This window comes from Pleurodeles waltl, chromosome 3_1 (genome assembly GCF_031143425.1).
Source record: "Pleurodeles waltl isolate 20211129_DDA chromosome 3_1, aPleWal1.hap1.20221129, whole genome shotgun sequence".
NCBI classification, from domain to species: Eukaryota; Metazoa; Chordata; class Amphibia; order Caudata; family Salamandridae; genus Pleurodeles; species Pleurodeles waltl.
In genome coordinates this window covers 865,230,323-865,257,868 of record NC_090440.1, presented here as the reverse complement: position 1 = coordinate 865,257,868, position 27,546 = coordinate 865,230,323, and the positions used below count along the sequence as shown (strand labels likewise).

Here is a 27,546-nt window from a genome sequence, read left to right as displayed (position 1 = left end):
CCACAGGGTTTATTGGACACCGGCTAGATTAACAGCTATTGGGAAAATTCAGAAAAACTGTCCGAGATGTGGGGAAGACAAGGCAGATGATATTCACATGTTTTGGCAATGTTCAAGGTTGTTGAATTATTGGGGGGTATAGGAAACATCCTAAAGGTAATCTTTAACGTTAACTTAAAATTAAATCTTACTATGGTGGTGTTTGGGGTTTGTGAAGAGGGTATAAATTACCAGAAACTCTCAGTACACCAGGAGCATTTGCTGTTCATATTAATGCTTTTAGCTAGACGAGAAATATGTCGTAAATGGATTGAACCTCTTCCTCCCCGTGTTCTGGATTGGCAAATATTTGTAAATCGAATGTGTAAAATGGAACAACGAGGTCCCCTTTCTAGAAGAGACAATTTTTGGATGTACTGGGAAAATGTTTATCAATAGTGTATTAATTTGTGTGTTATAGGTTTTCTGTTTGGTCTCCTCCTCTTGAAATCTTAAGTCCAATGATTAGAACTCCCCTTACCCTTTTGGGTGCTGCTTTGGTTATGATCAGGTCGCAAAGAAAATAATAATACTTGGTCGATGGCATACGATTGGGAAAAGATTAATAAGTAGAACAGTTGGGACGGCTTAACAGAGGTATGGATTATATACCTGGAGGCATGCTACTGTTCGCCGTGACCTGTGCTTTTCCCCCTTAACCAAAGCGTGGGTGACGAAATGAGGACAAAAACAAAAAGAACAAAACGTTTCTCACAAATCTGAATAAACAGGATTTAAGCAAAGATACCGTCATTTCAAGTAAAATCCTCTAAGCCAAATTGTTTTTGACACTGTCATATGGTACACTACCAACTGAAATGGGTATTAGGAGAATAGCGCTTTTAATTAGTCGAATAACTGTGGGTAAAACTGTGTATTAGGTTCACCCTTATGGTGTACCATAGTGTACTGTACTCTTAAACCCGTCGTGCTCGCATGCTATTAAAACATTATGAAACAAATAAAAAAATTTAAAAAAACAACTTTGTTAGTTTGTGTTCAAGCACTGCATGTAAGACAGCTTCGGGAAAACTGAGAATGAACGAAGATACTTGCAAGAGTGGGTGGTTTGTGACTAGGGCGAAGAAGAATCGTATGACATGAAGCACAGAGCAAGAAATGAGATCAGACAAGTTCTGTGATGGGGCAGATCAGCCAGTTTGGCCTCTTTGACTGAGACTAGAGCTCCTCTGTTGGCTCGTATGAATTTTGTTTCCTGGTCTTAAAGAGCTTGTGTTCTCGCCCTGCAGCCTTCTGATCTATGGAGGCTGTCCTAGTATAGGGAAAGCGGGGTGAGGTTATTAGGGGGTCATGGAATGTAGCTCCTCTACATTTTTGTAATGCGTCTCTTTCAAGTAGGTGATGTTAGAGAGACTGCTTAACAACCCTCCTTGGAGGCGGAGTTGCAGTGCATATGTATGTATGTTACAGACCGAAAGCCCCCTAGCAGCGGAGAAAAAGTGAAAGGAAGCGCGCAAGCCATGTGCCCACCCATATATGTGAGTAACAGAAGACATAGATACTCCGGAACACTGCACTGCACTAAACCGAGTTTGCTGTGATCTAGAGAAAAACAATATACAGCATTAAGTAACAATTGAAAATATATTGCTATCGTTATAAAAATAATTTAACAGTGAATTTCCAACGGACATTCTGCGTATAGGGTGAACACAGTGGTTTGATTCACTTTCCCTTGTTAGCGTCCTATCCTCTCGCACTATTTGATGGGCTGTTTTCCCAGGGGAGGCGCTGGCGCAGAACTGGGCTGAATCTAGGCTTGTCACTGAGGCCGCAGTAACCGCATAAGTGTCTACTGTACATAATGTCAGGTGGCTGCATTCACGAGGAGGCGTCTCATTTGCTTCCACATTTGGTCAGGCTTTCGGTGAGCTTCCCTTGAGCTATGAGCTTGGTGGTGGGGGGCTGTATAACTACGGTCCACTCTATATAAAACATACTTTTTTTGATGGAGCTCGCGTGTGCCCATGGAAATCAAACAATAAAGCACAATACAGTCTATCCACTCTTAAATCGCCATCACTTCCAACTTCCCTTTGACTCGCTTTCAAGTTTGCCTTTTTTCCTGGACTGGTGAGATTGGGGAAGCAGCACCATGGGGGCCTGAGCCACACTGGGCAGATTCTTTGGGGAGCCATCTAGGATAGTTTGTTGACCAGGGAAATTAACACCTCCAATGCTTTCTTTCCCCTGGAGGCTGTGAATGATTAAGGGAAGGCATTTGTGGGGTGGGAGTATGATTATGGGAGAGATGCGCGGGTTGCACCACGGGCAACAGAAGTGAAGGAGGGTTTGAGAGACCAACACCATGAACAAAGGAAGGGAAGGAGGGCAGGTGTGTAAAGGGAGTAAAACCACTGACCATGAAAGGGAAGGAGGGAGGTTGGGTAATCAAGGGCAACACCACGGGCCACTGTAGGGAAGGAGGGTGGCTGCTTGGGAGGTGGTCACACGAGAGACAACAGGAGCATGGCGGGTGAGAGGAATGGAGGTGGGGAAGTACATGAAGGAGCCTGATGAGACTCAGTCACTAAATGAATAAATAGTGCTGAAAAAAATGAGCAGTGAAGGGGCATAAGTAATGCATCCAAGCTCCTGGAAGGGATAAACACATGAGGCAGGACTCCTACAGCAGCTAACCTATAAAAAGCAAAGTAATGAGAGTGGCAATGAGTCCGCCAACAGTTAAGTAACGGGCAGGCTCTAAACCCACTGTACGATAACAATAGTCGCAAAGAGATGGCGCATGCGCGGTCTACCCGAGACCTAAAACTAACAAAATATACTGTAACAAATTTGTTCTGTTTTTTTACCTTCAGATAACTGCAGGTAAAATAACGCACACCTTAAATGAAAAATAATTGCAAGTTAATACTTATGAAACCTCAGTTGAGTAATGCAATCATTGCAGATGTGTGTGTTTGGGGCAAAAGGGTCACAGAATTGAATCCTGGTGTGTGCATTGGGGAAATAGGACTTGTGTATGTATAGTGCTATGAGGTCCCGGCCTGTAACAGAAAGCACTGTAAATGTGAATCTATAAATCATTATTTTAAAACTGTATTGCACATAGTATAAGATAGTCTGCTGCAGAATAATTTAGCTATAGCCTCTGGAATTGTGCAGCAGGGAGCACTGCAATTATGCAGTAGGTTTAAAGAAATTATGCAAGAGAGTCAAATTATGCGCCATAATGCAACACATGTTATGATGGTATTACTTCATTATTTTGTACTTTATACACCTGATAATGCTGTTTGGACAAATAGTTCACCACATTAGTACCAGTTTAACAACCAAGTACAGAAATATGTAAATTAAATGTGACCAATTAACCTTTGTGAAGGGCCCTCCACTGTTCAGGGACACGTCACCACATTATGTGGCAAAGGAGGCAGATCCATAATTATGCAAAAAAAGCCACATGATCACATAATTAAAGTAGCCATGAGCTTAATGTTTAAGATAAAACAGGCACTTACTGCCAAAGCAGTAGGTAATCAGACTGTGTCTAGTGCCAGCATTTTTATACGTATCAATTGAAAAAGACACTTTCAAGAGCTCAACACCCATATGTCACTTTCCTTCATGAAACTTCAAGGGACTCCCTCAGTTAAGGCTTATGCTGGTTCCCAAGCAGTCTTACATTTGGTGATTAACCAGTTGCACACATTTACATTTCTTTCAGGAAACAGGCACCTTGGTAAGAAGGCCTATGTCTTCTTTACTTCTCTGTCCTGCCCTCTGCTTCACAACATATGAGAGCCCCATCCCCTTCCCATTCACTTCCACCCAGAGGTACCACAAGGTCAACATTAACCATTCAGGGGTGGTTGTTTTTTGTTTGTTTGTTTAACAAAAAGTATGTAAACTAGTTTTGTGGAATTAAAAAAGAAAACATAGGCCTGTCGGTCTCCAGAGATTCTGCCCAGTTTGACATGCAGAGGTCCTTTCACACAAGGTGAAGGTCAGTCAGCAGGATCGCATTCAGAAGCCGAGCCCTGGTTGTTCAGACCCCTAAGGACTCACAGTATTGGCTCTGGAGAAAGAGAAAAAGAGCGCAACCGATGGATAATGTACGATATGGCCCATAGGAGGGGTGCTATTGGGGGTGGGGGGGTAATATTTACATCTACAAATGGACAGACGCAGCTCTTTCTTCCTCAGATCATCTTTCTAAGAGAGATGATCTGAGGAAGGTGGCAACATATGTTTTTTTTTTTTTTTTTTTAATGAGTCTCAGCACTACCATTAATGTAGCATGTGGAATGACACTAGGACTAAGGGTGTGAGGGACACCACTGCACCCCAATTCTGACTGTCTTACTAGCAAAAAGTGGAGTTAAGGCCTGTTTTCTTTTCTAGTATAAGGGCCCAGTTCACCTTTGTTGCACAGGGAACAGGGCCCCAGCATCAGGGAAGCGGGGGCTATATGTGGGGCTTTGTATCCTGTTTCATTGCACAAAGGGGCAGACAGCCTACTTTGAGCCTCAGACCTAGGAGTAAGTAGCTCTCTGTAGTGGGCAGAGGACTAAACCTGTTTCGTAGGGTTATAGGTATCATTGGGGCGGCAGGTGCAGTGGCACTGAACCCTCCCCCCCTCCCCCAGTGTTGTGAGGGGACAACTAAACCCCAATTATGGCTGTTTTACTAACCTTCCTTGTTTGCAGTAGAGGCCAGTGCACCCTTGCTGTGCCAGTGTTGCATTTGGGCTCATACCAGTGGCCGAAGGGAGATGAATATTGAAACAGAGAGTACAGCTTAACTTGGGCCTCGGAGAGATGACAAAAGGGGTATGGCGCAAGATCAGGTCTATGTTTTTAACTAAGGGCAAAGGAGACTGCCTGTTTTGCAAGTCATTAGTGGAGCAGGTAAAGTGGCACAGGATCCCAGGAGGGTGAGAATCCCACTACATCAGAATCGTGACTGTCTTACTTTGAAGAAGAGACATGGGGCCTAGCTAGCATTAGAGCTGAGGAAACCATTGCAGCAAAGTGCAGCCAGCACCTGGGAGCTCATTTGTTTCTGAAAGGGACAAAGAGTCTGATTAAGGACTGGAGTGATGGCAAAGCATGGTGAGAAAGGCAGCGAGGCAGCCTGCTACTCAGGGCTGTAGCAGTAATCCGTGCAGCAGGTGCAGTTGCATTGGTGCCCAGGGGTGTGAGGGGCTCACAACACCCCAGTTATGTGGAGAAGGATTGTTTTGGTCAATTTTTGTTTTTGTGTGACATATTTTCTCTTTTATAATGCATACATTTAGCATAGAATCCGAGCTACAGAAAAGTACCCCTGAAAGTATCCAACACTCCCATCCCCTGCGCTCTACTGCATCACCTCTGCTCCCCCTAGTCTTTCCATAAAGCTTTGGAGGGGGGCCCAACTTCAAAACATGTACCTTAGTAGGGCTCAGAGCAACAACTAAAAATGAAGACCTCTGCCATAGATTATAACTACAACTTGTTTTCATGCAGCACGTAGTCCCCAATTAATGCGGTTTCTAAACACTGAAAACGTTGTATATCATTTACAGAGCTGATGGACCGATGTATGAAATGCATCATGGCCACCTTCATCTGCCAGGTTACTGCTGTCACTGTGCACGTGTAATAAAAGGTTAACCTCTTGAGAAGGTAGTATTTATTTCCTTCTAATGTGAAACTGAAGCAGTTGGGAGCTTGTATTTTAAGTTTCCATTAGAAAGGGCTCAATCAGTGCACCTCACTGGTCCATTTGTGAGTGACACTGGTTCACAGCCCAGCAATGAAAACGTTTCCTTTTCAATGATATATTTACTTTGCCATATTTTTTTTGTAACCTGCAGACAAACTTCTTGTAATGAGTTACACACAAAGAAATCATCGAGAAAGGACAGTGTATGCTTTTGGGGGGTCGGATGTGGGGAGTCATTGGATAATTGCAAGAAATTGGAAGCGGCGTCATAGCCAGCCTGCTACATAACATGGATAAAAGACTTATTGGCTTTTCCAATGCTTGTTAATAATGTGTTGACCCTTCCATGCACTGCTTGTAAATTAAGATGTCTTGGAAACGCGATAGATAAATTCACTCTCTCAGACCATTTCATTCACAAGCTCTTCGTGAGGCATTTGCACCCCACTGAGAATACAACCACACCCCTCCCCGACCCACAGTTTGAGAACCTCTGCCCTAGAGAAAGTTTTCTTGCCCATAAGCAGCAAATCTACGCCAAGGCATGTGTTCTAACATCAGTTTTTATTACTTTATTTAAAACTTTAAATGGCCCATGACTTGATCCTATGAAGAAAACCATTGAGGCCAGCTATAGGTGTGAAGCATTGCACGTGAAGGAATCAAATACTTTGGAGAAAGTAGTTTTAACAACGCACAAACAATTGTTTCATCTACCTAGATGTGTTTTCCTGGCCTAAGTTCGCCAGGAGTTCGGCATAATTACACAGGACATCACAAGGCAAGGGGCTTTTTTTTTTGCAATGCTGCTCTACACCCAGAATGACAAAATATTGTTTTTTTAAAACAAATGCTTTGGGCCAAAATCACCAGTAGCAAAGTTGATTTCCCACCTCGACTGTATATGGAAAATGCATTTCGCAGTCTCCAAGTGAGAGATTTGAAATGCATTGGCTACTTTGCAAGTGTTTAAAAACATCGTAATAAAACCATGTGCATATTCTCGCGAAACACAGACCAAAATGTATTGACTAAATGATTTCGTTCTGGGATGGTTTTAGACAGTCACTGAAGTGCCTGGGACTTGCTGGTTAAGGGATCTGAATCCTGAGTCACAGACTTGCCCAAGGAGCTTGGGGTTGTACAAGAAACTAAATCAAGATTACTCTGGCTGGGGCCTCAGAGTCTTTGGTAGTGTTAAAAGTTTAGATGTTCCAGTTAACGATTCAGTGAATGTTCGGCAGGTCTTATAAAAATAAATTGAAAGGTTCCAAGAGGCTCCTGGGCACGCTAGCACACAAAGAAGACTGTATGGAAGTGATGCGTAGGCAGTCTAGGATACCGGCAATTTGAATTAAGGATCTTCGTGGTTAGCTTCTCCATCAGCTTGCCCAATAAGGCCTTATGAATATTTGCTCCTCTCGTGTTGGTACAATGAAACAGTTAGCAAATCCAGTAGGTTCACAGCTTTACCCTTAATCTAACATTTCGTGCCCTAGTGGGACCGAGCTAGTTCTCGTGCCTTAGGTGATGGGCCAGGTTTTCGACCTTCCTCAAAAGTTGAACACTGTGTCACAGAAACAGTAGAGGGTTTTCTGATCCTTGCTTTCAGTTTGTCAATGTGTTGGCTTGATCTGCGAAGCCTAAGCAGTCTTATCACTGGACCCGCCTGATTCCAAAGGTGAGACCTTGAGAACAGTCATTACAGAGATGCCTTTGCCTCATATTCTTGTACTTTGCCCTGAAGAAGGTTAATCTGCATACTGCACTGTTAACACTGTAGTCATTTTCTCTGTGCTTGTCACCTACATCTTTGAAAGCCTTGTGCACAATGTGTTGGTGGTTTGGCCAACAGGTCGACCTCTCTAATACATTTTGTTGACTGCCTTATAACGGGATGAGATGTTTTTTAAAGGGTTGAGCTGAACCGTTGACTTCCTACAAATTGTAGTTTTTTACTCTGGTGGTGGCTTTCATAGTGGTGCTTACTTTGCCCATTGAGTCTTGTGTAAGCTCTTTCTGCTTTAGCTTAATGCATTGCCTTTCACTGGAAAAATAGTGATTTATCCCAAATTCCTTGTAATTACCAAAGTCAGTACAAAGTTTCATTTGAACCACAACACGTTTTCCATTGTCTTTTATCCTTAGTCTAATAATTCTGGAAGGGAGGAATGATTTTACATAACCAAGATGGTCTACTTGTTTTTGTGTTTTGCATTGACCACAAGGAATTAAGGGCCAGATGTAGCAAGGCATTAGCGCCTCGCAAACGGCAAAAAACGCCGTTTGCGAGGCGCTAATGCCTGTGCGCGATGCAGAAACACATTTTGCGAGTCGGAACCGACTCGCAAAATGTGTTTCCGACTTGCAAATAGGAAGGGGTGTTCCCTTCCTATTTGCAACTCGCACCGCGATGTAAGTTGATTTGTGACCGCAAAAGCGGTCACAAATCAACTCGCAGTTACCATCCACTTGAAGTGGATGGTAACTCATTCGCAAACGGGAAGGGGTCCCCATGGGACCCCTTCCCCTTTGTGAATGATCACAAAAATAATTTTTCAGAGCAGGCAGTGGTCCAATGGACCACTACCTGCCCTGAAAAATACCGAAACAAAAGGTTTCGGTTTATTTTTCAAAGTGCAGCTCGTTTTCCTTTAAGGAAAACGGGTTGCACTTTGAAAAAAAAAACCTGCTTTATTGAAAAGCAGTCGCAAACATGGAGGTCTGCTGACGACAGCAGGCCTCCATGTTTGCGAGTGCCCATAGTCGGTATGGGGCCGCAATTTGCGACCCACCTCATTAATATTAATGAGGTGGGTCATTGCGACCCCATACCGACTCGCAGAAGGTGTCTGAGACACCTTTCTGCATGTGGTTTTGCGAGTTGCAATTTGCGAGTCTCTATGACTCGCAAATTGCAACTCGCAAAACCATACTTACCTACATCTGGCCCCAAGTTCTCTTAGGCAATGTGTGATTCTTAGTGCTAAACACCTCCCACACAAGTTACTAAAGCTTCCATTTATGCTGAAATATGTGCCTTATTAGTTTAAAAGGTTCGACCTTCATTGGTGAGATCTGTTCCTGTTAGAAGCAAAGGCGGATTCCAGGTTTTTTCATTCAAAGTCTCTGATTCTCACAGCTACAGGGTAAGAAGCCATGTTTGCCATCGCGTTTTTTTAAAACTTGATAAACTGCTGGCACTTAGTGCTCCACAAAAGAAAACACTTTTGTATTGTGAGGCTTAGTTAAAAAACATGGAGGAAGAAGTACATGAGGCGACTAGCTGAGAAACATACACTCCCGTAGAGTGCTTAAACACGAAGAAAAAAAGTAGCCCCTAAAAAAAGTGGAAGGACCCACGCAATGCGTCTAGGCTCCAGAGGAAGGAGGCTGTGGCAGCTAACCAGTAAGAAGCAAGTAAATGAGCGTGAAAATAAAACCAACCAGTGATAAGCAATTGGTGGTGTCTAAGCCCACTGTAAGAAAAGAGTGTCTCACAAGAGACACTACATGCGCTGTGCTAGACTAAAAACTCACATGACATTACCAGTATTAGCACCTGAGGCAGCATTCCAGCCATACTCGTGAGAAAGCTTGTGAATTGGGAATAAATACACAAGCACCTTCAGGCAGAAATGTAAATCTACACTTGTACTCCTACGTTTTCTCATGATTTGCACTCGGTGAGTAGCAATGGAACTGGTGTCAAGGGGATACTGTGTGTCCGTTTGGAGAGACTGTATTTGTGTTGTCTGATTCTGCAAACTGCTTGTAGCAGAACAGAGACGTGACTTTAACTGCCGAAGCAAGAAGTGAAGAGGAAAATAGGAAATGGCCAAGTCAAACAAGAACATCGAATTTGAAGGATTTGCTATAAGGAAATAGAGCGAGTGGGAGGGACGGGTTCCGGTCCACACCACTTGGCAGAAAAACAGACAAATGAGGCTGCACAAGCGCGCAGTAGAAAGTGAGAGAGGGCGCCTTGTTTGTGGAACAATCTGTGTAGCCGAAATTAGCTCGGTGGGTAAAGAATCCTTATTGGGCACCCATACAAGGGATTGTGAGGGGGCCCCTGGCAATACCCATATACTCGAGCTGACCAGCTGCCCCCCCCCTTTATGAATAGAAGACTCTCTGGAGCTGCAAGGGCGTCCGCTAGACGTCCCTGAATGAGCTGCTTTACAACTCTCTATCCATTGGCTGGGAACAGGAGAGAGCTTTGGACTAAGAGTAAAGGCAGATTCCTCCTTTTATACAAATCCAGCAGGGTAATGTTAAACTAAACGTTCTATAGCACCTGCCTTTGTCCAGCAGCACCAGCTCGCAACCCCATACCTCCTATATAGAGCTCTCTCCAAACACTGTTGCCCTGTAGCCTTGATTTCCGGTTCATATGGTATAGACCTCTTGATGCTTGGGTCTGGTGGGAGTTGACCTGCATAGGAGCAAGCACACGTCCTAATGCACCTATTAACTATACTTTAGGGACATATTGTTGTCAATAAGAAACCTGCAGTTAGCATGGCATCACCATGCCTTCCGGTAGTGCAAAAACAACGAAGAAATGCTTCTATCACTGACTGGAGTCTGAATTGGTTTTCTGGAAGTGTACGGTCAGAAGGTTGGACGGCTGTTTTTGTGGCTTGTCAGTTTTTGGCAGGTAAGGTTTATACGCTATACCTAACTACCTATACATTTTGTTGGTTGGTACGGGTACCCATTGACCATCTAATGTATATGCGTGGTAAGTGTTGTGTTGGTTTCCATACATAATTCATGTGATTCCGTTCTGGTTGTAGACAGTCTTCCTTCAAATTAAACTTCTCTGTGTGAAGAGAGTAAATGCTAGTGTGTACACTGTACGTTCTCATTTGTATAAGTCGGGCGGGGGGGATAAACTCAGCCATTGTGAATTTGAGAAAGCATACTGCGTGTGTGTGGTGGGGGGCAGGCTTCCTCAGAAATTGTTTGATATATAAAATAGTGTATTTTACAGCATGTTGTACCAAATACACGGGTTAAAATAGATTTTGGAGACAGTTCACAAGAAAAGATCATGAAACACATAATTAGGCTTTCCTATTTTCAGTTACTATTTGTTGTGAATTCTAGCTGGGATGTTTCAGTTTCCTAAAATTTTAAAAAACTGTATAAGTCGGTGGTTGTGTTTATTCCTTAGCTCCATAAAAGTATGGGAGAGGGGTGGTGTTTTTGCAGTCCTTGTAATATATTTGGCTTTCGTTACCTCCCTTCTTTCATTACTGTTGCACATAGCACAAACTTCGTCTAAAGTCAGTGGAGGGCTGTACAATGTAAATTACAGGTGTAAAGCCAACAAGAGATACGAACGATAGCTGATTTGTGGACTACTAATACATTATGATGTAGTGCACTTTAAACGGTGAGTCAACTGTTTCCAAAATTGGAGCAGTGGTATGTAGGTCCTGATGGATACAGGGATGTTGTTCCAGATCCTGGGTGCATAGATGAAAAGGCATGCTGCGTTGTTGTGTGTTTTTTTTTGTTTTAGTTTCACCTTTCTCACTGTAGTTGGTGAAGGGAATCACCGAAGGCAGCAAGCTTTTTTGTAACGTAAGCAAGGGTGCCGGCCATTTTAGCTTTGTAAATGATGCAGCTGGTTATGAAGATGGTGCAGGCCGGCAAGAGAAGCCCATAGATGTCTGTCAAGTCCTGGTTGAGAAGTGCTATGGCATGTAGGGTGCCCTTAAGGGGCTCCAGTGTGGAATCTGGAAGACCATGGAGTACGAGAGGTTGAACAGCAGTTCTAAGGCCACTGGAAGAAAGAGTTTCACTTTCTCCAAGAGACCGGGTACCAGACCATCTTTGTTTTTTGGCAATGTGGTGCTTGAGGGTGATGGTAGTGTCCAGGAAGAATTCAAATTACTTGGCATTCAGTGAAACCTGACGTTCAAAGCCATTCAGTTTGATGTCTCTAAGCCAGGTTGTACTGCTTTTTTTTATTTGTTCTTGGGAAATAATAGGATTTCTGTCTGGGTGGTATGAGCTTCAGGTGGGCACAGAGTATTCAGGTCTGAATGAAGTCTGTGCAGTGTTTGAGGTGTTGGATGCCAGGAGTGGAGGAGACTTAGGGCCAGATGTAGCAAAAAAGCAATTTGCGACTTGCAAATTGCGAGTCCCTGCGACTCGCAATTTGCAAGTCGCAAATTGCTATGCAGTACGGTGTCTCAGACACCGACTGCAACTCGCAATGGGGTCGCAATGACCCACCTCATGAATATTCATGAGGTGGGTCGAAAATTGCGGCCCCATTGCGAGCATAGGCACTCGCTAACATGGAGGCCTGCTGACGTCAGCAGACCTCCATGTTAGCGAACTGCTTTTAAATAAAGCAGTTTTTTTTTTTTGAAATGTAGCCCGTTTTCCCTAAGGGAAAACGAGCTGCATTTCAAATAAATCCGAAACCTTTTGTTTCGGTTTTTTCAGGGCAGGGAGTGGTCCCTTGGACCACTCCCTGCCCTGAAAAAATGTTTTGGGGTCCAGTCTCAAACTGGAAGGGGTCCCATGGGGACCCCTTCCAATTTGCGAGTGGGTTACCATCCACTTGAAGTGGATGGTAACTGCGACTCCATTTGCGACCGCGTACGCGGTCGCAAATGGAGTTGCATACCACTGCGACTCGCAAATAGGAAGGGAACACCCCTTCCTATTTGCGATTCGGAAATGCATTTTGCGAGTCGGTAACGACTCGCAAAATGCATTTCTGCATAGGAAACACGCATTTGCGAGTCGCAAACGGCTGATTTTGCCGTTTGCGACTCGCAAAGTGTTTCCTACATCTGGCCCCTAATTCTGTGCATTTTGTTTCTGTTGTCTGAGAGCAGAGGCTCCAGGAGCTCAGTTAGGAGGGCAAAGATAATGGAGGACTATGGAAGTGATGGGGAATTTTGGATTGTAAAGGTTGGAGAGGAACCAGTGAATTACATTGCCAGTGACTCCCATTCAAGACAAGTGCATATGAGGGTGGGATGGTGAACTGTGCTGAAGGAAGCTGAGAAGCCCAGCAATATCAGGAGGCAGGGGGACAGATTCATCTGTGATCAGGAGGGCTTCTTTTAGATGGGCATGGTAGCAGTTTTCTTGCTTCTTGAAGCCAGATTGGTAGTGGTGCACCAGAAGTTAAGCATTAATGTGATCTTTGAGTTGGCCATGGATTGCTTTCCAATAATCTTGCCAATTAATGGCAGTGAGTGATGGACTGGTGGATGGCGAGATCATATGATTCTTGCATAGGTTTCTTTAGAAGTGAGAGGGTCTGGCCTGTCTTTAGAGCTTCTGGGAAGATGTCTTGGGTAATGGTGAGTAGAAGTGAGAGAGTGTCCTTGGATTGTTGATGAAGGACGAAAGTAGGACATAATTTTCACAAGAAATGACTGAGGGATTTTATGATGTTGGCAATATCTGAAAATGATATAGCTTTGAAGTATGACCATTTCAGTGTTCTAAAGGAAGGCTTGGGTGAAAAAGACGACTCTCGCTTGGTGGTGTTGATGTGCGGTTTGGATTTTTTTTATTTTTTTAAAAACTTCACTGAAGAAGAGGTTGATGACATTAAACTTTTCATCGGAGTCAGGAATAGGAGGGTCTAACAGGGGTTGATGCAGTGCTTGATTGTCTTGAAAAGTGCTTTGCTTCGATTGGTGGCTTCATTCATGATGTTGGTATAGTTAATTTGTTTCGAGTAATGTTCTGAGGTGTCTGCATGTTTTGGAGGTATTTTAGTATCATAGTATCGTGGGGAGTTCTATTTTTCCTCTGTTTTCTGACCTGTCTGATGATCGATTGTTCATCAATGGTTTTAGATTACCAGGATGCAGAAGGCTATAACATGCACATGAGTATTCTTTTACTTGGGATGTTCACATGGTTTAAAAAAAAAAGTGTTGAAATTGTTTAGAAGCTTTTTGGGGTTGGATGTGGAGTTGAAAGGGTGAGCGATGAGTTCAAGCATTAGATTCCGTGTAGAGGTCTTTGAATGGTCTGAAGGTTTGGTCTTCTCTTTTGGGTGGACCTCGGGTTTATTGGTATGATGCTGAGATAAGGAAGGCAACGTGGTCGGTCAGTCCAGGGGTATGGGTAGTTTGCAATGGATTGGTGGTGATATTTAAAAGACAAGGTCCAGGATGTGCCCTTTAGAGTGTGTTTGTTGGTTGGCAAGCTGTACTACATTAAACGAGTCTGAGGTTGAGGGGGGGTCTCTTGTATTTTTTTAACTTGTGTTGTGAGAAGTTGAAGTCACCCACATGGGTGGTGCGGGCATGTTGGATAGACAATGTGATGATGAGAACTGATCAATGAAGTCCTTGTTCTGCCAGTCATATCCTTGTGATGGAAGGTTGTGGAATGAGATTCAGAGAGTAGGAAATTTGATATCCGCAGCTAGATGGATTTAAGTGTTGCTTGCCTGGGGTGCAGAACTATGAGAATTATGAATGAGACTTCCTTCCTCCTTATGTCCCTGGTCCACACAATGGATGGTGTAGCCTGTGGAGAAAAAGGATGTCTATGATCTGCGAACATGAGGGCATGAACTATGTTACTGTGATGAAGAGGCTGTCAAGCTTGTGATGAGTGATAAGATCTGCAATGTTGGTGCTTAACGCAGAGCTGAGTTGGAGTGTATGTGCTGTAGTTTGAGGGTGTGTAATAGTTAGTGGGATGGGTACACTGTTGGGTCTGTGATGTGTGAATGCTATGTGAGTGTTTGGATTGTCTAGGTCTGAGTGTGATATTGAAATTTGGCAGTATGGGGTGAGGGGTTAGGCAACCTGTTATATTACTTTGTACGTTTCAATGGAACAGCTGTTTTAGCCCAAGGCCCTTTCTGCCCTTAAGAGGTCCAACCAGATGATGCTCTTGACTGTGTCTGCCCTTTGTTAGAGACAATGGGGTCATGGGAGGCCCTGTAGAGCTGACTGAAGTAGGTAGAAGTCAAAACATTGTCACTTTCTCTGCAGGTGGATGATGTAAAATGCAGTGCTGTCACTTTATATGATGATAGATTATGGGAAATGAAGTTCTCTTGTCTGACTTCTCCTTTTAAAGATGTCAATCCTTCGTTTGTGCTTCCAATTTCATTCCCTGTACCTTCTCATTATTTCCCTCACCTCCCTACCTGTGTAATTTCCCAGCTTTCAAAATTATCTTCCAAGCAGACCATCTCTTCCCATAACCAGTATGCCTGTTGAAGTCCATGTTTTCACATCATTAAGATTTCATTGCGGTAGATAGGCATTTTACACACATTTCTACTCTGTTCTTTAGATAAATGATAAAACTTGACAGAAGACTTTTTAGTTGGGGGATAAGATATGTTGTGGAGTGCTCAGTGTTTTTTTTTTTTTTTTTATTGCAAGCCAATGCCGTACTTTCCTGTCATTTGTTCCAAGATACCAAGAAAGATCTGGGCTGTTAGCAGTGGTTTTACTGTTTGGACTGGACCTATTCCTGTTCTACCTGGTCAAAAGTGCTAAAAGTGTTAAGAAATGAATATGCACACTTTTAGCTGTAGGGTGTTCGGTAACAGCAAACTGTACTGCTATATAAAGAAGCAGCTGAGTAAGTTAATAAACTTCAAGGCCTGCAAGATGCTTCTGGCTGTTTGTCTTTGCAGTCACACTGTGAATTAAGTTTTTATTTTACGTTGTCAAGCTATGCTTTTGGGATTTTGTGTTTATTTTAGAATCCACATGAGACTGTTAATGTTGGATCTTTACTTGGCATGTGGCTCTTTGTTTACTTGAGGGCAGTGTGAGACTTTGCTCTTCAAAGCCTTGTGTAAAAATTGCACAAGGTTTTGTGCTTTGTGCAGCGTTCACTGTTCTATTGCATTTTCTATCATGGGCAAAGAATACGCAGAGTTTAGTATGTTTCTGTTCACTAAAATGACCATGTTTAATGCAGGTTTTGTTGCTGAGTGTCGGGTCTAGTTTCAGGACCATATGTTCTGGGTTTCATTTTGGCATGCAGATAGTAGAAATATAGGCTCAGAAAGGCTCCATGCACTTGTTTTTGCTCACACTGTGCTGTAAGCAGCACATACTACAGGACAGAGCAGTGAATGCTTCCCCTGGTTTATGGGATGAGCTGTATGCATCTCATACAGTAACTCATAGGTTTTCTGAGGTGATGTATGTACTGGAGGCAGGGCAGTGTCCCCCAAACCAGATCTGGTGCCTCTTTTGGACCTGTGGATGGTTGCTGAAGGTGTTTCATATAGTTCTTGTCCTTCTTTGTGAGGGATGTGGCTCTCATAGGTGAGATTTTTAAACCATCACAATGTAAAACTAAGAACAAATGTGTTTGAGACAGCGTTTTATGGGAGGACGTTGATTCTGAACGCATCCTTATGCACATTAATCTTTGTTGCCACAATCCTGGTACCTTAGCTTTCAGAAATAGGAGCTCTGTCACTCTTAGTGAACGAGGATTACATCATGGTCTTTACTCTTTCCTTGGACAGACTCTGTTCATAGTTCAAATGGGAACCTGCTGCCCACTATACAGTGATGTGCAGGGAACAGGGAGCTGAAGCCATATGAAAACAGTCTTGCAACCATAAGGGGAACGGAAGTGGGCCCAGGGAGATCTAGGGCTAAACTGAACTTGTGGATGGTCAAAGGAACATACTTAGTGACTTTACCATGGCAAAGTGGAACATAAGGGGAGCACCCATCACAGGGAAATGTAAGAGCTGCCCTTACACAGCTTTGATACTAGAGTGCTTTAAAGCAGTACAAATGCAGCAAAATCTGGTTCGTTCCAATTTGTACTGAACATCAAATCATACCTTTGTCGGTGTTTTACCGGTTAGATTTGAAAACCATAAACCCTACAAATAACGACAAAGAACGACACAGAAGTATGTCTCTGTCCCCTGTTTTCATTGTATCTTTTTTTTTTATATATATTGATAGTGGAAGAATGAAAATGAAAATCTTGGTCCCACGTCCGTTTCAGTGCTACGATCAACCCAATATTTTTTAATCCTACAATTTATAAGCTTTCAAAAAACAACCTTGACGGACCATCTTGCTCCTTCCATTGTGCTTTTATATGATAAACCCTTGGCCTCAGTCAGACTAATATATAAAATAGTGTGAAAGTATATAAAATTTAGAAAGCCATCTGTTTAAAATTATAGTTTAGTAAGAAAATGTTTTAGATTCACATTCACCTGTGCATCATCCTGTCTTCTACTGGGCAAATTGGGAAAAACACATTGCCTTAAAATTAGGTCATGTTTCTGCCGTTTGTATAACAGATTTATTATCTTACTAGACTTTATTTGCACTACATGTTGTCTTGCCCACTTCACAGCAGTGGATTAAGAAAGTGAATTTGGGGGAGATTAGAGTCTAGCCAGATGGTAAACGTGAACATAGTTGAGGCTTTCTTTCATTGCTTCCATGATCTTCAGTTCATATGGCCTTGCAGTGATTTTAGCACTCCAATGATATTCCACATGATTCAGAGATTAGCACCACAGACCGGTTCAACATGTCGTGTTACAGGTGATGCGCTCTTCTTTAATTTTTCCTTAGCTGGCTATGTCTTCTTCATTGAGCAGTGTTTCCTGTCCTTGATGTTTAAGACCAAGGGAAGTTGATGGCTGCTTCTTTATCCGGTGATCTGGTAGACCCTCCAAGGCTGTTGTGATCATTGTAAGAGCCAACTGTATGAAACGTCTGCACTGTGTAGGATGCATATGAAGTGTTCTGTCCAGTGTGTGCTTGTGGATGTTTGTTCGTTTTGTATCTTAGCAGTTTGTGCTGATGCGAAAGCTGGCTGTAAAGTCCATCTGTCCTGTGTGGTATGTGCTTAATGTGTCATGCGTGATATTGGTGTGTCCTTTGAGAGCAAAGGTGACAATGCAAAATATTAGATGGCTATTTAGTGGGCTGACATTTTGTAGAACATCTACTTGTCCAAGGGATGGGAAGGTTCAGAAATGTGCTTGTCTCTTTACTGCCATACAGAGAGGTTACAAGTTATGGCAGCATTCTCATTAAATCAGAGCCGTGACAGTAGCTTCTCTAATTATGCCAGGGTTCATTATTAAGTCACGAAATGGGTTCTAGCAAGGCTCTTGTTATACTACCTTTTTGATTATACCATATATTGAACATACTCTATTCACAGACTCTTTGTAGGCGGTGGCTCTGTTTATGACTGGGACCTAGATAGGCAACTTTCTGATCATGGTAGGGCTCTAAATATGCCAGTGCTCCCATTCTGCCAGGATTCTGGTTATAGTAGAGTTCAGGATATATACTTTTTCTAAAGGTACCGTTGTTCTTTCTCACTTTACATTCTAAGGATTTGGCTTGTAGATTGCTCTGGCAATTTAACTTTTAAGCTTTCACCACATGTTACTTTAAAACCAGATTATGCTGGTGTTCTGGTGCCTAGATTGCGAATTGAGAATCAGCGAGGCTGCTCACACGATGACCTCCGCCATTTGACCACATTGTGTAATTCGTGGCAAGATCTCTTCATCTTCCTGTGCCTCAGTTCCTGTGATTGCGATAATTGCAAGCATATACTTGGCGCTATACCACTAGCTGAACATTTACATTTTACAACTACATGAACTCTGACAGGTCTGAGTCAAATTGTTATGGGTCCTGTACTCAAAACTATTTAAGTGTGTAGAAATGTTGGTACATCTGTGCAAGAGCTGGTTTGGGACTCCTTAAGGATTTTACAAGGCATGGAGGGTAAATCTAGTCATCAGGGCTGGAAGCGGTGGAGTGGTATTTCCAGGGCTCGAATGAGTGCACACACTAGCAGACCTACACGTTAAAGGGTATTCATCAACTTCTCTCCAACCTCTCCCTTCCTTGTCTGGTAAAGGTCATATATTTACTCCTGAGAAAGGCAAGAGTAAAACTTTTTCCATCAGTAGAAAGGAACTTCATCACCCCCTAAAAAGGTGGGGTGTACAGAAAGGAGTTTCTCTGACGAAACGTTTTAACAAGTGAATTTGCATTTACTCAGCAGATTTTTGCACTAGCAAATATGCTTGTATATTTGCTTATGCAAAAATAAAATTCACAAATGTTTGTACGCCTGGAAATTTGCGATTGTTGCACCTACTATAAACTTGTGTATGTAGATTCCTGACAGTTGTGAATCTTGAACCCATGTGTGGTTATAAACCTTCAGGTGCACTTTTATGACTTTATTGTTTCAAGCCATAATTGTTTTAGGTTGCTTCACCGTTCTTATTTTTATTTTTTAAATATTGACATGCATATAATCTGTTTTGCCTTGAAGAAACGCCATATTAAGTTATCTTTAAAATTGCACAATTGTTTATCAAAGCTCTGTGCAACCAACATCCTTTTTTATTTCTTTATTATTAGTTTAGCTCATCCAGACAGTGCAAGCTGTTTTGTTGCAAAAATACCTATTGTCAGCTTACAGTGAGCCTAGAACCCGTCCATTGCTTACCATTGGTTGACATTGTTATTCATGTGCTTGCTTCCTATTCATAAGTTTGTGTGGGTTCTGTCCTCTTGTAATATCCCTCTTCTGGACATATGCTTTTCAGGCACTACTTTTCATGGTCGAGCACGCAAACGCTGTGGCCTGTTGTAATCTCTCTGTGGGCTTTTAACGACACACACTCTTGCTATTCATTCATTGTTGTGCTTGTCTTAAATGCTTCACTTTTTTTTTTTATTGGTGCATTTTGTGAAATGTCCCTCCTTTGTGTGCTGAGTTCCCTTCCAGGTGATTTCACTAAGTGAACATTTTTGTTGGCCATCACACGACATCACGCTTCTTCCTGTTACATGTCATGGCCCCTTCTCAGGTTTGCCTTTCATCCCAGGCGCAATCCTTTCTAGACATTCATGCGAGGAGCCAATATCTCTTGCGCTGATGGCGGCTGAGGCGCTTTGAATTGACTTGATTCTGTCAACTGCTTTACTTTTCGTTTTCAATGAATGTGGCAAGAATAGTCCAGTTAGGAATTTGCAACGCTAATAGCTCTACTCGAGCAAATGCGAGATCCATTGCATTGCAAATGCTTGTTTTTGTTGTTGTTAAGCAGTCCATGAGTGCATGTATTTGCTATCTCTCTTCCTAGTGTACTTCCTTTCCTCCCCTTTGCCCCTTTGCTGTATGTATGCTGTTGTCTCTCTCACCCTTGAGCTTCTCCTCACACCCTTCATGTTGCTTTCCCCACTCTCTTTATCACCACCTGTCTCTCATGGGCTGCTATCTTCCCCCCCAAATTGTCCAGTCTAGGTGTTATCCGCACCCAAGTAGTATCCACTCCCTGAGCATTTCTGGGTGAGGACATCAAATGTCGCGGCTTCAGGAAAATCCAGCTGTTTAACAAGTGATGCACCGTGCAGGCAACAAAATGGATGTTTTTTGCATTCTAAGACATATGGAAATGGTATGAACTCTTGGTTATTCAGAAAGAACTTCAATCAAAGTAGAAACTTAGAGTTGTACATATAATATTGACCACTTGCACAGCGTACAACACGAGCTATTCTGTCCCTTTGCAATGTATCCGACTAAATGATACTGACGGCGGAGGATGCATGGAATTCTGTAACCTCTCATCCTGTCTCTGGCTACTAGACTCTTGTTCTTGCAGATGATATTCTCATAGGCTTATCCATTCTTTTTCTTTCTTTCAGAAACAACAGTTTGTGCAGTTTGCGGAAGTCTTTCCACTGAAGGATCTAGGTTACAAGCCAGAATCCACCCAGTACATGCTGGTGGTGGGATGGATTGAAGCAGTGACCGGGTTACTGCTGGCTTTCGGACCCCAGCTTCTGCAAGAGATCAGCAATTTCATCCTCACTGTCATCATGATAGGTAAGGCGACAAGTATCCTCCATTTTAAGGAAGGGAAGAGAGGGGAGACGCTCGAAATCTGCAGCCCTAGAAAAGAGAAGAAACCAGAATTAAACAATAGCATGGGTGCTTTAAGTAGGAGAGTGGGTGGCAGGAAAAAAACAAAGCGCGGCAATAGCGGGCAAACCCTTCTTCCTGTCCAACGCACCATTTTAAATAGAAAACGCCACCAAAATGCATGGATGGGGTGGAAAGAAGGAAGCGGCAAGTAAGAGCAATTTACAGCAGAAAGAGGTCAAATAATATTCCACCCTATTGCGCTCCAGACAGATTGCGGGAAACATAGGTTTGTTCTTATTCAGCCGGCTCACTTGTGGCTCTTCATCCTTCCTTATATTTAAAAAAAAAAATGTTTTTCATTATAACCGGTAAGAACATTGCATACAGTCTTTCCCGTGGTGCTAGAAGCTGTTATTATCAATCTTGTTCTGGGTAAGGAAGGTGTAAACAACCCTTCTCTTGATATGTAAGAAAACAGTTTCCTTCCTTAGAAATTGGCCAAATGAGACTGGTGGCTTCACTTCTTGCAGTCTGTAAATAGTCATGACTGCTTCATCCCTCTTCTTTATCACAGTCTTAATGGTAAATCATGAGACCTAGTTAACCAGGCAACAGATTTCATCCACTCCCATTGCCTGGGGATGTAGAAATCGACCCACTCACTCAGAATAAATTTTTGCCTCTCTAATGTTTCGAGTTCTGCTCTAAGTGTAGCCAAGTTCCTTTTTCTTTTGTGTTTAACTTTTTGATTTCTGTGCTCTCTGTCGGGACTGGTTTCCTTTCGGGTATGCAGAGAATAATAAAACATGGCCTTGATTGGCAGTATGGGTACAAGACGGGGCCAGCTTCTTAAAAACCGTTCCTGTGCAGAGTGATGATTGGAGACCAAGCTTACTGTTAAGGTTACTGCTTTTTATAATATGTTATGATATATAATGTTATTTTATTATTTTAGACCATCTTTGCTCACGTGAAAATCTGCGACTGCTCAAAAGCATTGCTGTATGTGATAATAAAAGTCTAGTGCTGGTTATATGGCCTGGTGTTTGCAGATGTGGCTGCAAGCGGTGGGACATGAGGCCTGACATGCTTGCTGGTGTGGACATACAAAGGCATACAAAGGCTTGTGATTTTTAGGAGCGTCTCATTGATCTGGTTCTGCTTTTTGCACATTGGGATTTTTTTTTTTTCCGTGCTGCTTATTGGTGTGCCAGGCTGGAAATGTGCCCTGTTTAGTTTTGTTCTTGGGTTCCGTACCCTGCTTTAGTTTATTGGTCGCTCTTTGAGCTATATGTATGTTATTTGAACAATGGAATTTCTATAGGTAGAGTTTGGTGATGTGCTGCCCCCACGTATCTTCCCAGTGAAAAACAATTACCCGTATGATTCTTCAATCCGTGGCAGACTTCTGAAAAGTGCTTTGGAAAATCAAAGTGGGAAAATAAGAGCTAGGAAATCTGGAGCACTTTAGTGAAATGACCTATACGTCCAGTAAAATACTGACCATACCTCGCATGAGAATGGATGTTTACAACATCAATGACCTTCCTGCAAATGGGTACTAATGGCCTTGGTAGTCTGTACTGCTAAGTAAGAGGATGTTAGTAGTCTCTGTTGTGTAACCCCCCCCCCCAATAACTTCTCAGAAATTGAGAGTAAAATTAAGTCACACCCCCTTATTACAAGACATTGTAATCGGATCACTGTTGAACCGTTTTCAATTGAAGTGAGAACCAACACAGCGGAGGCTGGTACCTGGTGTATTAAATATCAAAGCCCAGAGCCGAACTATGTACCTCTGCAGGTGCACCACTGACAGATCGTCCAGCTGCGCCTGTTACAGCATCCTCGCTCAGTTAAACACACACAGTGGAACACTGCGCTCGAGAACTCTTGCGCTTGTGTCCCACCTATTTACTACAATATACTCACATACATTACCACCCCTTCCCTTCAGACAATAGAAACTACAAAATGAATTAAACCAAAAAAATTATTAACAACTAAAATCCAAAAGATTTTATGGAGCTCCACCTTTCCCCCCCCACCATCTACCAAGTGGCAGTGGTACATGAAGACTGATTAGAAGCCCCTCCCACGAAAACGATCCCATGGAGTTTCCTCCCTCCTACTCCGTTCCAAGTACACTCCCACTGCCTGGGAAAAGAACCTTGCGGCCATCTTGTGTACAGGAACAGGCTGGGGCTTCCAAAATGGAACCCACAGGCCTCCACGACTGAGCTTTACTTATACATTTAAGGCATATACCACAATGGCCACATACACAACATACACTTAAAATGTTAGTGAGAGGTACCTTTCATATCAGATTGCTCTGCCGTGCAGTAAAAACGACCTAGAATGGGATTGGGTAACAAAACAAGGTATAAGTCTGACTGTGCATTTGTAACATGCTCTTAGCCAGTGCCAAACAACAACTTTTTAATGAGCGAAACAACGTTCAATGCAGTGTAGTGGTCATTCATTGAGAAGCTTCCTAAAGAAGGCACCATTGTCACCTCTCCTTGTGCGTTGTACAGTCCATTTACAAAGCTGAGGATACTCTGGACTATGACTTAAAGGGTTGCCTTGGGCTTGGCTCAGAGCAGGCACAGGCTCTTAATGTTTAAATGATGTGCACATTTGGACTTGCATATTCGGCTGTCTGCTCTGGACATGGAACACTATATATAATTCTGTTACATTATACAGTTTATATCCCCAGATTGATTGCTATCTCACAAATCCTTCTTCCACATTACTCCTAAAGCCCGGCATGAAAAATTGACCTGGACTTTCTTCTGCTTGATTCCTCTTCTTTCTTTGTTCAGTGACCTTCTTCTTACCATTCATCCTCTGCATTCCTTCTAGTGCCGGACACAGCCTCGCCCCAGTCTCATGCCTGTCTGCCTTAGAATCTTTTGTAATTCTGCAAAAGGCTGACAACCTGATTTCATAGATCGCAACCTCTCCTTCTTTAAACCGCTGTCCCTGTGACACTACCTAATTTCTGCCACCCTGTCTATCTCACCAACCATTCATCTGGAACACAAAGCCTCCCGCTAATGATCATACCTAACTGCCATTAATAGTATTCTATCACAAAGTAACTAGACTAAAATATTTTTTTCTTGAGAGCACATGACTGATCGAAATAACTAACAATATTTACTGGATTGACTACTCACCTTGGGTTCCATAATAGCGTGCTACTCACTATTAAGCAATGCCGGACTGGCCAAACCTGGCATCAGGCGTTTTTCCCGGGAGCATGGAAGGGTGTGGTGTGGCTGCATTTGTTAATGGGGGGTTGATTTTGTAGCAGTGCTGCAGTTTTAAAAGCACTGTGGCGTTCCTATTATATCTAGCAGTTTTCAGGGAACAATAAAAGTGCCAAGATAACTCTGGTGATTAATTTACCTGCTGGAGACAGATCAGAGTTTTGCCTGGTTGCAGTTTTGAATCATTTAAGGTAACGCAGTGGGTTAACATGCCTGCTGCAAAAAAAGTGGACTATTCAGATTACAGAACAGTATTTTATGTGCATAGCTCAGTGGGATACTGCTTTTGTCATAGAGATCATTTTGTTACTGTGCAGTTCATAAGTTACAATCATAATCTAGCACAGTGAGCTATGAAATGCCATTAAACAGGTGCATGCAAACTGGATGGCACATGTTAGAAACGTATGTTTGTCCCAGTCTTTGATTATCCTAATTTTGCTAAACAATGTTTTTTTGAGTAGAAATAAATTATTAGTAAAGTCCACTCTATCCACTGTTACATTCTGAATCTTTATGCTTCCTCAAACCGAGCACTCTTACAAATCGGCTACCAGTATGGGTGACATGAGAATTCTACACCTTGTAGTCCCCTTTGTCTTATATAACATTTTCTATTCTGATTTACATATGCATGATTCATTGTCTCTGTGTGTATGTACGCTACGCTGGTAAGAGATGCTATAAAACAAATTAAATACATGTGAGAGGTACCGTTAGAGGGTGATGGTGAGAGAATCATTGAAGCGCCCTACTGAATATTTCTGAATTCTGGTGCTCTGTAAGGTCATAATTTACTATATTTTAAAAACTAATATAATCGAATACATAATGAAAATGTGTTGTAGAATGCACCGTTTTTGGCATTTTCCCCCTTATTTTCTGAGGGGGAACCCCCCTCAAACCCTATTGCAGTTGTCAGGCTCACACTCTATGCACCCTATGTGGGCTGGTCTGACAAAATGTGCCAGGGCGGCTTTGGGTTCCCAGTCAGGCCCTGACGTTAAGCACCTCGACGCCTCGTCCGGTATATTAAGGACTAGGGCTGTATGAATGCAGCTACAATCGCAGGACGGCTTTTAAGCAAGATTCACTACATGACTCTTCATAGACGTGACCTTGAGTTTAAGAGTACTGTCCCACATGAAAAAAGCACCAGCTTACGCTGTGTTATTTCCCTTTGGAACGTGAATGTCTCCTGGGCTCCCTTTTTTTCCTCTTTTGGAAACAGTGGTATTTTTAACGTCATTTGCTTAATTTTCTGTTTTGTTTCCACAGGCGCCATCTATACCCTGCTATTGCTAAAGGAACCTCTCGCCATGTGCGCCCCGGCTACCGTGTGCCTGGGCCTCCTGCTGCTCCTTAACGTCCGCGGGAGGATCGGAAGGTCTAAGTCCAAGTTTGAATGACACCCACAGATCCTTGGCACCCCTGAGATGGGCAAGCCTGCCTTCTCGTGACGCCACTTCCTGCCACCAACAGATGTAGTGAATGTCTTCCCATGGGGCTCATGTTGAACATTCTGCAGCGGGCGGCAAGTTTGTGGCTGGGTGGGGCGTCAGTGCCATTGGCAGAAGTCTGCCTCCTACAAAGTGTTTCTCTCTCGCTCTTAAGTGCCTGCTGTTAATAAAAGTGTAAATGATATGCATATGGCAACTAAAGTTTAAATTGCTATTCATGATTTTACCAGTTCCTGTCATGCCATCCCCTTTATTAGGACTGGAAAACCCTGGTGATGGATGGTACCTACTCCTAGTCCGTCAATGTGGGGGCAATGGAGCTTTGATTGCTAGGCCTCTGCAGCCTAGTGGCAGCTAGCGGTCCCTGTTGCAGTGCATTCAGACTCCAGCAGGTGGCAGTCTTTGTCAAGCTGTAGACGGAAGGCTCTCGTTGAAGACATTCGCGACTGTTCCTAACAGGAAAATCCTGCTCAGCTCGCCTCATACCAGCGCTGGGTGTCTACTCTGATTGTTCAACCCAGGATTTCTGCGGGCATTGTGCTCTTCACTTGAAAAGTGAAGAACTCTGCACCGGTTAATAAGTGCTATGTATAAACATGCACTCAAGGCAGGCCCCTTTTTAAAAAGCGTCAAGTATCCGTGCTAAAGTGGTAATTATTTTAGCAGTCCGGTGCCGACCTTTGTTTAGCTGGTCAGGTGTATGATCAAACTTGTGCCTCGGTTACTTCGTCATGTGGAGGGGATGTGTCTGATTCATATATTGTTGCTGCAGAACCAGGACACCGAATTCTAATCATGGCTTCCCCACTTGACCAGAAAGGGTGTTCCTGGGCTAGGTGCTTCTTCTGCCTGCACCAGCACTATCGTAGTCTACCAAAACGCTTAGAAGCAGGCTGCACGGCAGCGTTAAAAGTACCACCTATAATTTGGACACCACATTAGGATCTTTCCTCTCTCTTTCTCGCGACAGCACTTTTATCAGCCTTTAACCAACACCTGCAACTTTATTTACACACGTCCTCACTACTGCCTACTCTTCCATATATTTGGTTATAACTTTTCAAAATCAGATCTTTGTGTTCATGTGGTATGTTTAGGTTTTACTTTGCTGTGCTCTTTTGTATAATTTGTACTTAATTTTGTAATAAAGAATGTCATATTTGGGTAAGTGTTGTCTCGTTTCTGTGATTTTACCACGACTTGCTTGATGCACCGTTGACCCTAGATATTCGGTGGTCTGCATGCATGAGTTCAGTTCCTGACAAGGCTCTCTCAGCCTCCCATGTCGATGAAGTTAGTAAATTGACTAGAAAAAAAAATGCAAGCAGCCTTTGACAACTGCAATTCAGTAACGCTGGTCTGGCATGTGTAAAGTTCATACCCACCAAAGCAGGTTTATTGAGTTTTATGGCTTGGCTTTACTTGTGTTAAACTGAATAAAGTCTTTGATGATGACTAACTTAAATATGGGTAACTGCAGAAGCACAATATGAAACATGATATAAAACAAGCTATTTTATTTGTATGTCTTCCCCAAACTGAAATGTCCCAGTCTTTGAAGGATGCCAACAGAAAGTTTCCCTTTCTCTCCCAGAATGTTAATATTTTATTTTCAGACATCTGTCTCACAAACGTGATGTTTAGAGATTGTGACACTCCTCTGGGTTTTTATTGGTTGTCATTTATGATATACCTATTAACCACCCCTGTGTAATTCTTTAGTATGTATTGAAACCTCTCCGTGAAGTGCTGCTTTGGACTGTAAGAGGCATGTGGTGTCTAGGTGATCTTGGGTAAAATGTATTTTATGCTTCTCTATGCGGTAGGTATTTCTTAAACTCCTTATTAGGCCTGTGTTTTGACAATAAAGCTGCCAGCCAGACATACTGCTAAAAATAATTATCTGGTTGCCTTTGGGTCTGCCCCTTTCAGTGATTGACTTCCTTTCACTAGCCTCCGTGGGCCATTGGCTTGAGAATTTGTCAATCACTTCTTAGCTCAGTCCAGTAAAGCATTTATCTTTCACCTAATGCTATTGGCTGTTTAGGTGTATAATTTCGCCTCCACTCCAGTGCTCCAATTGAACTGCATGAGGGAATACTTTACAAATATATCATGGTCTATTCACTTTTGCTGGCTCCTCCCAGGAGTTT

At 42.8% G+C, this 27,546-nt stretch overlaps 1 protein-coding gene across 1 annotated transcript in view; it reads left to right on the top strand.

The window, feature by feature from the left end:
* The window catches only part of TMEM35B (transmembrane protein 35B), a 59,918-nt gene extending 33,357 nt beyond the window's left edge, over window positions 1-26,561 (top strand). Inside the window, exons 2-3 of the mRNA XM_069223795.1 lie at window positions 20,433-20,613; window positions 25,212-26,561. Of these exons, the coding sequence (XP_069079896.1) occupies window positions 20,433-20,613; window positions 25,212-25,342 (312 nt within the window). The 3' untranslated portion in view covers window positions 25,343-26,561. The remainder of the gene's footprint in view (window positions 1-20,432; window positions 20,614-25,211) is intronic.
* The last annotated feature ends 985 nt before the right edge of the window (window positions 26,562-27,546 follow it).